This window comes from Toxorhynchites rutilus, chromosome 1 (assembly GCF_029784135.1).
Source record: "Toxorhynchites rutilus septentrionalis strain SRP chromosome 1, ASM2978413v1, whole genome shotgun sequence".
Classification (NCBI taxonomy): Eukaryota; Metazoa; Arthropoda; class Insecta; order Diptera; family Culicidae; genus Toxorhynchites; species Toxorhynchites rutilus.
The window spans coordinates 195,208,844-195,221,008 of record NC_073744.1 but is presented as its reverse complement, the minus strand read 5'-3'; the positions used below and the strand labels follow the sequence as shown (position 1 = coordinate 195,221,008).

Sequence of the window (12,165 nt, the reverse complement as noted above, 5' to 3'; positions counted from 1 at the left end):
AACTTTGATTTTACACCCCGGTATAGATATGAAAGACGTAGTCCTACGTCAAAACTCGAGAAAGGAATAGTCCGATCTGTGCCGTCTTTCATTTTATTACATTTTCTGTAACAATCATGTATTCCAAATAACAGAGAAACATGTTATTTACAAGTGATTGAAGAATTTTGAACACGGTCCGCGACGATCCATTTTGGTAAAATAAAACTTACGTTTGAAAGCAGCAAGCATCCTCTAATATGCGAAATGAAAATAAATATAACCCGTTCAAGCAGTTTTAATCGTCAGTGAAAGCTTCTGCTTTTATACTTGTAAGAGAACGAAAGAGGAAAGGAACGAAACAAAAGAATCAATGTTACTGTATGCGTAGAGAATATTTCGTTTCCACTTCACCCCGATACACTGAAATTAATCCACCGAAAATGACTGTAGAAGAAGTGAGAGTTGTATGAATAAAATTCAATCACATTTATTAGCTTCGAAAATAACTAGCCCTGCTATTCAGTATTCCGACGGATTTTAAATAATATAATTCTAACGTTTAGAATCATAAAAACTGAACATTTGGCTAGAAGTGAAATTAAATTGTAATTAGGTTTAGAGAAGTTTAGATGTCAATAATGTGGTATCCTGAATTAGAGTGTAGCTCTGATGAGGGATGGTAAACAAACGAGAGTTCAGATTGATACGGTAAAAAGATAGTATGTGAGTTATTGTTAGGCGTATTTACAGGAAAGATAAAGGGTGTGTCACATCAAATTGCATCACGGAAAAAACGCTGTAGAAATTCGCCCAGTAGACCGATCCTTTTGAAAACTTTAGACAGTAAAATAAAAACTATTAAACAACTTTTGGCATTTTCTTTTTATTCATACTTCGACCCCAAACCCGTATGTATGCACCTTCCTCTTTACCCCGTCCATAAGGTTCTGTACAACGTCTGGTTGTAGTTTTTTTTTAACAGAAATTCATTTTCTCTTGAAGTCCTCCTCCGATTTGACAACTTTTGGGTTTTTCCGGAGGGCCTGCTTCATAATCGCCCAATATTTCTCTATTGGGCGAAGCTCCGGCGCGTTGGGCGGGTTCATTTCCTTTGGCACGAAGGTGACCCCGGCAGCTGACGAAAGTCCGCTTTGACGTAGGTTTCGTCGTCCATTACCAGGCAATGCGGCTTCGTCAGCATTTCGGTGTACAGCTTCCGGGCTCGCGTCTTCCCCACCATGTTTTGCCTTTCGTCGCGGTTAGAAGCCTTCTGAACCTTGTATGTACGCAGGCTCTCCCGCTGCTTGGTCCGCTGGACGAATGAACTTGACAAATTCAGCTTATTGGCGACATCCCGGACCGAACTTCTCGGATCACGTCTAAACTGCTTAACTACGCGCTTGTGATCTTTTTCACTGACGGAGCATCCATTTTTGCCGTTCTTCACCTTCCGGTCGATGGTTAGGTTCTCGAAGTATCGTTTTAGTACTCTGCTGACCGTGGATTGGACGATTCCCAGCATCTTACCGATGTCCCGATGTGACAACTCCGGATTCTCGAAATGAGTGCACAGGATTAATTCACGACGCTTTTTTTCGTTTGACATTTTTTCAAATTTACGAAAAATTGACAGTGAAGCATGTCCAACGTGAGCTAAACACTCTTATCTGATTATAAGCGAAAGCTGAAGATATAATTCCTAAAAATTAAATTTCTACAGCGTTTTTTCCGTGATGCAATTTGATGTGACACACCCTTTATATCGGTGTTTCACGGAATATCACATTGGCGATCCTGCCATCATAAACCGTGCATGGAGAAAGTGGTGTGTTTTCAATAAGTGATCTCGTTTGTTGTGTTTTTCTGCCTCCGGTAAGTTATTTGAAAACAGCAATGATAGCGCTGGCTAGAGGACATTCCATTCTGGAAGTGCTGCTAGTATGACAAAAAACATGTTTTCAAATTTCTCAATTTCTGTTTGGCTATGTGAAAATGTCATAAAAGATAGAACAAGAAAACAAATATCATTGTTAAAATGAAGAATCTTGTGAACTGAACAGTTGGGTTGAATTTTACGTCAGATTATTTTAGGATACAATAGTTGAGACGGGTAAAGCCCAAGTCCAGCTTCTAGTTATATTAAATACTATTATTGTACTATATTGAGTCGGGTTCAGCTCAAGACCAATATTTGATTGTATTAGCGCCGAGTTTCAGCTCAAGGCCAGAATCATTGCATGCAAAACAGTTGAGTCAAGGCCAAGGCCAAGGCCAGCTTATAGGAATATCAAAATCTATAGTTTCACCATATTGAGTCGGGTTCAGCCCAAGGCCAATATTCCGTTAGATCTGCGCCGAGTTCAACTCAAGGCTAGAACCATTGCATGTGAAACAGTTGAGTCGGGTAAAGCCCAAGGCCAGCTTGTAGTAATAACAAAATTCTATAGATTCACCATATTGAGTCGGGTTCAGCCCAAGGCCAATATTTGGTTAGATCTGCGAAACAGTTGAGTCGGGTAAAGCCCAAGGCCAGCTTGTAGTAATAACAAAATTCTATAGATTCACCATATTGAGTCGGGTTCAGCCCAAGGCCAATATTCCGTTAGATCTGCGCCGAGTTCAACTCAAGGCTAGAACCATTGCATGTGAAACAGTTGAGTCGGGTAAAGCCCAAGGCCAGCTTGTAGTAATAGCAAAATCTATAGATTAATCATATTGAGTCGGGTTCCGCCCAACGCCAATATTTGGTTAGAACTACGCCGAGTTTAGCTCAAGGTCAGAATTATTGCACGTAAGTAAGCTCGTAAGCATTTCAAATTCTATTTATTCACATCACAATCAAGAAAAAAAATCTAAGACAGTCAATTAGCCATTGTCCAGCAACAAACAAAAAAAATCTTAGAATCAGTTGAAAGTATCGATACGTTATTTTCCAAATTAAAACAATAAATAATCAACAGGACGAATGATAAAAGAATAGTATTTATTTTTTTCAAAATCACGCTTCAGACATATTTCGTTTATTGATCGTTTTAGTGCTTCCGGAGGATGAGGCATATCTAGCAACTGAATAAACAAACTTTGATGATACGAAAGATGCTGCGGTAACTTAGTTAACAAGAATTGGTAATACTCCTTTCGAAGGTCTGGGCATTGCATCTATTGATTAGATTACATTCTATTCTTATTATTGTTCCTGTCGGGGGAGCATGTGGTATCCTGAATTAGAGTGTAGCTATGATGAGGGATGGTAAACAAAAGAGAGTTCAGATTGATACGGTAAAAATGTAGTATGTGAGTTATTGTTAGGCGTATGTACAGGAAAGATATATCGGTGTTTTACGGAATATCACAAATAATACTGAAATTCGATTATGATTTTGCACGCTAGAATTAATTGATGAAGAAAAGTAGTTCGTTAATTTTTATTAATTCGATTAGTTTTGGTTTCAATAGCAATCCTTTTCTATGAAGTGGATTATTATAAGAAACCTAACACCCTTCACTCTCCTGATTATTGGATTCTTTTTGACAACCAGCTTGATTCCAGGTTCATTTTTTACGAATTCGTGCATGGTGTCTAAATGGAAAGTGGCGTCAAAGTAATTTTCCAAAAGCGAGAGTTGTGTTCATTGTTGTAATTACTACCAACACAATTGATTTCGGATTTTTTGTTGTCATTCTGCGAAAAATGCTGAATAGTATAGTTTTATGAGTTATCTGTTTTGGAATTATGTTTTTGGGAGCGTTGGAGATGTAACTTTGTTAATAGGTACAGAAAAACTACCCGAATATTCGATTAGTTATTTAAATTGATCGCCCTTGATGTCATCCTACATCTTTTCGATTATTTCCCCGACATCACCCATCCGTCTTTTTTGACTTAGAACTACGTCTTTCTGGAAGGGTGCCAAATCAGAAAACAATTCACGTTTTTATGAAATAAAGTTAACGTTAATAACTATTTTCACTGTGAACGAATTCTCATGATTTCCATACCAATCGAATCGGAAATTCTCTAAGATTTGTTTGATATGCTATACATTACAATTCGCTAATCTCTAAACAGTTTAAATTCATGTAAACTGGAAGAACTTCCTTTTTTCCCATACATTCGTTCTGCCGATTTGTGTGCTAACTCTACCCGTATTTCGTATGCTTGTAACTCGAACATTTCTTAACAGATCGCAAAGAAGTTTGCATCAATTGATAGCAAATATTTCTAAGCGTCTATCACAATTAACAAAATATTATTTTTCATGAGAAGAACAATTGAATAACTGTAAAATGTCAAGCGTTATCTAAACACCCTTACTGCCAAGTTTGATTGGTCCGATTTACGGTTTCCCCAACACAGACTTCAAAAGCGATGTACCTGTGGAAATCCACTCTGCAAATATACATGCAAGTTGGGGGTATTTTTGTTCCCACCGAGCTGTGTTTCCCCAAAAACGGACTTCACAATTAATGTGTCTGGGGGAATTCGCTTTGCAAATACATGCGAGTCGGGGGTATTTTTCGGTGTTGAGTACTTTTGTACTCGCTTGTCGTTGTGCAGACCGGAATATGTTCATCTAAAACGTATTTTCAAACTGAGAAGCCTGGGAAAATCGTCATTTCAGATACTAGAGGTGAATAAACTTTCGCGGTTCGAGAACTACGTAAACATGAGATGTGCAATAATTTCAGAGGGAAATGTAAAATACAATGATCGTTTGACAGTTCTTCCGTTCACAAATTTTGGTAGTTCTAGTCATCATATCAAACGTAAAAAAATCTATAAAACCTATTACAAAAATTTCGATGCATTCTATAATAATATGCATTCTATAATGAAGTGGTAAACAAGTGGATTGTATAATATAATTGCGTAGTTCTACGTCGAAAATATACGGTCGTGTCCTAGATATAACCCCTTACATTTTTTTTCTTTTTTAACAGTCTCAGAAACACTGCAAACTGTGTACTATATGCTGGATGGTTCATGTTCAATTTCAATTTATGTTCTTTATTGGCTTTTAAACAAATTACAAACTTAAATTCAGTTGACGTGGATCCAGATGTTTTATGGCGTTGTTACATCTTGAGCATTCCTCCTCATTTTGACAATCTGTGCTCTTGTGCCCGAATCATCCACATTTAAAGCAACACAGAAAATTGATGGCCTCAGCAACTGAATACTTATTCCATTCGATGATTATTTTTCGAGCAGTAATCAGACATCCATAAGTACCATGATCTACTTCAATAACTGTATTGTATCTGTGCTTTAAACGCGGGTTTTCATATTCCGCAATAATTTAACATTTCGATTCGCGATGTCATCATTTTAACTTTTCAACAGGTCAATGAAAACATCTGAGAAATATCGATCACTCATTCCATTCTTGGTTTCGCAGGTTTAGGAGCAACGGCGTTAAACTTTTACTCTCTCTCTTGGATCCAATTTTTCCTTTTCATCGTCATTATTTTTCGAAAACTCAACTGGTGTAATCGCAATAACAGGGCAAGTCTTACGTTTCTTTCCGGGATTCGGTTTACTTGATGCGCTATTCAACACACTTGCGTATATGCTTACGTTATTTTCAACCTCGTCATCATTTACATTGTCATCAGTATCTACTTATATGGGTTCTCCGCGCTTAATCATTATTATTTGTTTCTTTCCGCTAGAATAAGATAAGATGTGAAATGTTTGCTCTTCTTTATTTCAACAACTTATCTATATAAGCCCCCACAATCAAATCCTTCTCTTCTATCTCAAAAATCTTCATCATTTCGTTGGCGATAGCTGTTCCTTCCTCGACACACTGATCCGATTTCAGCACCACCTCGAACTCCAAAAAGTGCCCCAGGCCCTCCACCTCATCCAGATGAATCCGTGTCTGTTCGTGCAGGAATAGATACCGACGCTTTTTGACCTCCCCTTTGACTCCCACGCTCTCGGTTAGAATAACTTCCATCTGTTTTGGTTCATCCAAATCAATCTTGTGATACGTTGACAGCTTGGGACCACCCTCGTCGGCACGAAAGTAAAGGATCAACTCAGATTTTTTGGTCTGTAACGGAACAAAGTAAAGCACTTTCAGTACCGCAGCGAAGGTAGATTTCCGCGACAGTTCGATGAGCCGCAAAAGCATTTCACAGAACCGATTGACGGATCCGGTCTTCCTCCACCATAATCGAAAAATAGTTCTTCTTCTGGTAGAACGTCTCGTTGGGCGAAAATTCCTATCCTAGCTGGAGGTCCCTCGATGTGGACGGAAACGGTCCGACAATTTGGATCACAGCTATGATTTAGGTAGCGTCCAATGTTCCCTCTTTTCTCTGGGTCGATGAAGGTTTGTATTTTAGTGTTCTGCGTCGGAAGTATCTCGTTTAAACAAAGCACATAATTATTTTGTCCACTGGGATCATTCAACCGATTTCGTTTCTCTGCTTCAGCTCGAGTGAGAATTTCTCCGGCATATTCACAGACAAAGCCACCTTTCGGGATTGCCAGTCGGGTAAAGAGCCCCAGTTGATTCGGAATATTAAGACTAGGTCTGATGGCGAGCTGTTTTCTTGGCCCATACTGCATCAATCGATTCCAGCAGAGTGCCGTACAACGGCACGCCTCCACACACTCGAATATAACTTCTAAATTGTCTCTCACTACAAGTTCAGCACCATTAGGTTCATAGTTGCCACCCAACAGACAAGATTCCGATTTGGTAGTGCAACATTTATTCTTATCACAATTACAATGCGGTCCGTAAACATGGTTTACAAGATGTTTCAGCTTCCGGAAAGATTCACTCCCGTCATCATCCTGCAGTTGATTTTCGATCAAATACTCCAGTTCTTCATCAGGATGTTGATAATCATCTTCCATTTCTAGCAGATGACGTTCGCCATAAATCTTCACAATACCACTTCCTCGGCCAAAGGGATCTTTCAGTTCACGCACACTAGACATGGCTGACTATGGAACCGGCTCTCAGAACTTACAGATCGCTTACCTCGAGATATCGCAGCTTCAAGCGCCCCTTCAGCGAGTTGAAGAACACATCATGCTGTTTGATTATTTCCCCGCTGGAACCGGTCAACTTTTTGGCGATATCAACCTTCCGCTGGAAGCATTCCTCATCCGAAAGACGGGCTTTAATCTCAACGTTTCGTGACGGGACATCGACGCCGGTGAACATCCTGGATGGATCGACTAATAACTGACATGATTCGAACTGGGCACTGCAAATTATGCTTACCACACTGAGAGGAATAGTTAGTAAATACGACGAATTTTTGACGTAGGACTACGTCTTTCATTTCTATACCGGGGTGTAAAATCAAAGATTCGAAAACGAAAGCGTTACGCCGAAGACCGAGATTTTGAGTGTTAATAGCTTCTAAACAACTGAACGAAATGGTATGATAAACACTTCATTCGAAAGATAAAATGTCTACGCGTTCTATACTTGTTACTTTCTGATCCAAAAACTTGTTTCAATAGTCTTAAATTTGCTTTCAAAATAGGCTATTGAAATCACCAATCGGTATATAAGCGAGCGCCGCTCGGAAATCCACTTAGTTCTAATTGAACAGCGATTGGAGCATGTTGTCGCTGTTGTGGTGAAGCTCTTCATTTATCATGAAAGCGCGGATGAACGGTGTCACCAAGAGCCTGTTTGTGCACCTTAGGCCAGAAGGGAATCCATCAGGAGGAGAGTGATGCCACAAACGGTTCCCCGGGAAGATCTCGAAGCAGCCGCTACACACACACACATACACGCACGGAATTCTTTCCGTTTGGATCGAGAAAGATCCGGAAAATAATCTGCCAGTTCCTCTAGGAATTTAAAAATACATTCATGTGAAAGAGTTTATTTGAATGTTTTCTATCCATGTAACACTGTGACCAAATATGTTTCAATCAAGTGCTATTAACAGATGGTTATCGAGTTAGCATTAACCACTGGTGGGCTTCCAGTATCGAGGAATATGTGGAAATATCTAATTGTTACTAAAAATAATCTGCCAGTTCCTCTGGGAATTTAAAAATACATTCATGTGAAAGAGTTTATTTGAATGTTTTCTATCCATGTAACACTGTGACCAAATACATTTGGTTTTGTGATTTTTCAGTCAATCGCAATTATCAGGATAGCTTCTGAAGATTATTCTTCCCCATCAGTAGGATATTTCCGTATCCAATATTGGATGCATAAAACCTTGTGCCTCCAACGTAACGCTCTCATTTTCGAAGTCCCCCAAATATTCATTCATTCAGAATGAATTCAGATTCAACTTCAAACAAATGATCTCTAAATCAACGATAGTCCTACGTCACCCTTGCGGTTATACCATAGATATAACCCACTTCCTGTTTTTGGTACATGTTACCAATTCTCTAGTCATTTTCTACCCTACTAATCATTGGTACATATTACGAAAGAAAAATGGTAGGCACAAACGTCAAACAAACTACGATTTGTTGGTCCAACATTGGTGCAATATCAGTGAAAATTTTGCTTCTCATTTGTGAGAGATAATCATCAGAGATAATAAAAATGTTTTTAATAATTATTTTTAATTTAAAAAATTCTATTTGATTACATTTAACATACTTAGAATACATAATAATAATAATATATAACTTATTCTATGAGCAGCGTACACGAGGAAAGTTTCCGTTCCTCTTCCTGCTGCATCGCTCTAGTTTGCATTATTTAGGGAGTGTCGGTAGCAACAGCCCGTTTCATCCGCATTTTGTTCTCTCGTGTCTCTATGAAGAAAAGAAATACATATGTTAATAATATTAAATATGTATATATGTAATGAAACGTAACATCAACAAAATGCTTACCTCCGAATCGCTTCATCTCCAAAATAGAAATAGCGATTGCAAAGTGCGCACATCACAGATGTTAGGTATGACAAAAAAAACAAAGTTACTAATGGTATGAAGTAAAATCTACGAATCTCTGGTAGGAACGTTCATTGTGTCTGACATCGCTTTTACGCAATTTTGGTAATATTTACAAAACATTTGTATATTCTACCAATGTTTTGGCTACTAAAGATTTGGTAGCTGCTTTTACTAAACTATTTCTCCAGTGCATACCGCAATATTCGATACAGTGCTGAAGTAGTGACTAGATATACGGGTGTAGTGGCACGCGAAAATTTTTTGGAGGAAAAAGGATGACGTCACTAATGGCATTGAAAATCAAGGTAATATGGAAAGCTCGAGAAATGTCTCACAAATTCATGATATTTCGGGCCAAAACATTTAGATAATTATAGAAGTAAAAGTGGCCCAAAATATTAGTTTTTTGACGATATTAGTATTTAATGTGCGTATACCATTGGTATAGTCAAATTTTGTACCACTGGCACAGTTGGCACGGTTGGCACAAATGCATAATTGGCATAATTGGTACGATTGGTACAGTCGATGCAGATGGTACATTAGGCAGGGATGTTTCGTTTTGTTTCGATGCCGAGATTTTTGAGTGATTCTATGAGTGATGTGACTTCGTGTGGAGTCAACGCATGAAGATGTTGTATACATTTTTTCAGCTTCAACTTTCAGGTTTTGAAGTATTCTGCGACACTTTTTTTGCGTTTGTGTGTAAAATGTGGTCCTTAAATGATTTTTAGATATTTATTTCGTTGAGAAGTTGCAGCCAAAAGAACGAAGTCACCTCAAAGGATATAGTATTGCTGTACGAATTTTTAAACGCGGTTTTCTCGAAACCATGTTTCTTCAACTGGTGGTATCGATATCTCAGGATCCACTCGACCGAATCGGCTGAATTTTTTATCAGCATGTAAAAATGAATTATCCAAATCGTTACATAGTCGTTTTTTGATATCTCATTGTTTCGATTTTTTAAAAAGCGATTTTTCAGAAAAAAGTACTCATTTTTAACAAAAAAGGCTGCCATTTAGGCAATTTTTTTTTTCAAAAACCCCTCTGTAACGCTTTAGGTATTATCCTAAAGTTTCAAAATATTCATTGGAATTCGTTTTGCGCATCCCGTTGCTTCAAAACCGATACCACCAGCAAAGTACCGATTTTCTGACAACATCTACGCTATTAGCAGCGTAATAATCGTAATCTCGGGTGCGAAAGATCCACTCGACGCCATTGATACTTGGTATAAATCAAAGTTGTTATCTATGCTTGAGGAGAGGCCCAATGGAAACCTCCATTGCGGCACTGTGTAGATGTAAAGAGCATTGTTCTGTATGTTCAACAAATTATTTTTGTGATGCATGCGAAACCAGGACTGCATTTTGAGAACTGTTTCGAAAGATATCACACGCGAAGAATTATAGCATATTTTCAATATATAAAAAACACATTAGAACACATTGTTCAATAAATACTTATCTTTAGTGAAAAATTAATTAATCTTATTCATCTAATCTCACAAAGTTATACATCACTGTTTTTCAAGTAAATATAATCCCAACCAGTGCGACATCCATGTCCAAATTTAATACGACCGCAAAAGGTTAATGGGCCCTATTATAGAAATCGAGGCGATAAGAATTTTGCTCGTTAGCTCTATTTTACTATTATAGAAATCGAGCAATTCGATAGCACCGAGCGAGTGATAGCTATCGATGCAAGTATCAGAAATTTTCGAGTTGTTTGGTTCGCTTTTTGCATATCTTTAGAGAATTATTTTATTTTGGTTTGCGTCCCTGATACTTTCCTTTGGGAAACATTTCAGAAACGCTTAAATATATGCAATTTTCAACACATGTTCGTTTGTTTTGATCAGTATTTGTTTTACGGTGTTGCCAGAATAGTCTATACAAGGTAAGTGTTCAATCCATCATTATTTATATTAACCATGTTGTAAATTACAATGCAGAATTTACTTCCAGCGCATATTTCAGTGGCTGAAAATGAGTGGACAGATAAATCACCACCAGTACGACTCGTTGAACCAATGAAAGCGAATGTAAACATTGCTCGAGTTTTTTTTTGGAGGCAGTTCAATTAGAATCCCTGTTAAGGAAAAGTGGGAGGAATTCAGTGAGGAGATTGATACACTGAGACCATCAATGTGTCTTGGTTCAGAATGGCAGAAAGTAAGTATTTCTTCTAAGATACTTATAACTTCATAAGCAAATTTTATCATATTCTTTGAATTACTATCAACCGTATTTCCTACCTAAAAATTGCTTAATCCTGCTAGCGTACATTAGTACGTGTTACTTTTGTCAGTAATTTTCTTTTTTATTGCTATTTTATACCAAACTTTCTATACCATATGCTAAAGCTGAAATGTCTTGCAAAATAATAATGATTTTTTTTAAAGTACAGATTTGGATTGACATGAGATGAAAGGTAAAGAAAACACTAGCACACAACAAGCGAAAATTTAAGGCCACAGGTGGTGGCCCAATACAATAAAGCTATTAACGCCGCTACAACGAGAAATCGACGCTAAAAGAAAATTACATGCAAAAAAATTGTTTTGCTAAAAAAAGTGGAATTCATGCGTGACTCTTTACGGAATTCATTTCATTTTCTAATAATTATATTTTTTGTAAAGCAAATTGTTCCATGAAGTCATTTTTATTACACATCCATGCATGCATTACACCCATTAAGCTTCATTCGTAGAGGGAATATCAGTTTTCTCCAAAACATAACCATATTAACACTTTTGGAAATATAGATATTTATAATTTTCATAGCCGATGTCTCAAAAAAAAAGATTTTGCATCCTTTCTATAGTGCTTTGTGAAACATTTCAAACTCATTTCAAAAATTTTCATTACTGTCACTGACATTCGAGCAGAGTAACGAATCGAGCTGTTTTCCTCGATTTCTATAATTCCTGATTTTACTCGGTGTGATAGTGATAGTGATTGTATCGAATCCTCGACTGATTTCTATAATAGGGCCCAATAATTAATATCTACGTTCTATTAAAATTGTCCATGTAACACTAACCGTTAAATTGATTTTTTGAGTTGAATAGATAATCCAATATATTTTTAATTTTCAAAAAAGTTGATTTATTTTATAAAAAAACATCACTAAGCATCGTATTTTGAACAGATAACTGGCTTTCGGTTTTCGAAAAAAGGTCAATGATTGTAGATACGCCCTTACAAAATAAATTTGAAACAAAATATCGGAAGTGGTCCGAGCAGCGACCGGTTGGTTTTACGTGT

General features: G+C 37.4%; 2 protein-coding genes across 2 annotated transcripts; both read right to left on the bottom strand.

Moving 5' to 3' along the window:
- Positions 1-5,650: 5,650 nt before the first annotated feature.
- LOC129773225 (uncharacterized) lies at positions 5,651-7,204 on the bottom strand. Its single transcript, XM_055776821.1, has 2 exons — positions 6,984-7,204; positions 5,651-6,041 (listed from the first exon to the last, which is right to left on the bottom strand). Exons 1-2 carry the CDS (start codon positions 7,167-7,169, stop codon positions 5,688-5,690), a joined length of 540 nt encoding a protein of 179 aa, XP_055632796.1. The 5' UTR covers positions 7,170-7,204; the 3' UTR covers positions 5,651-5,687.
- LOC129773198 (probable histone-lysine N-methyltransferase set-23) lies at positions 6,048-6,977 on the bottom strand. Its single transcript, XM_055776789.1, has one exon. It carries the CDS (start codon positions 6,938-6,940, stop codon positions 6,068-6,070), a length of 873 nt encoding a protein of 290 aa, XP_055632764.1. The 5' UTR covers positions 6,941-6,977; the 3' UTR covers positions 6,048-6,067.
- Positions 7,205-12,165: the final 4,961 nt, after the last annotated feature.

Coding starts and splice junctions, on each gene's coding strand:
- LOC129773225 (XM_055776821.1), bottom strand. CDS start 7,169: ATGTTCACCGGCGTCGATGTCCCGTCACGAAACGTTGAGATTAAAGCC. Junction 6,042..6,983: donor TGAAGCTGCGATATCTCGAG/GTAAGCGATCTG, acceptor GTTCCGTTACAG/ACCAAAAAATCTGAGTTGAT.
- LOC129773198 (XM_055776789.1), bottom strand. CDS start 6,940: ATGTCTAGTGTGCGTGAACTGAAAGATCCCTTTGGCCGAGGAAGTGGT.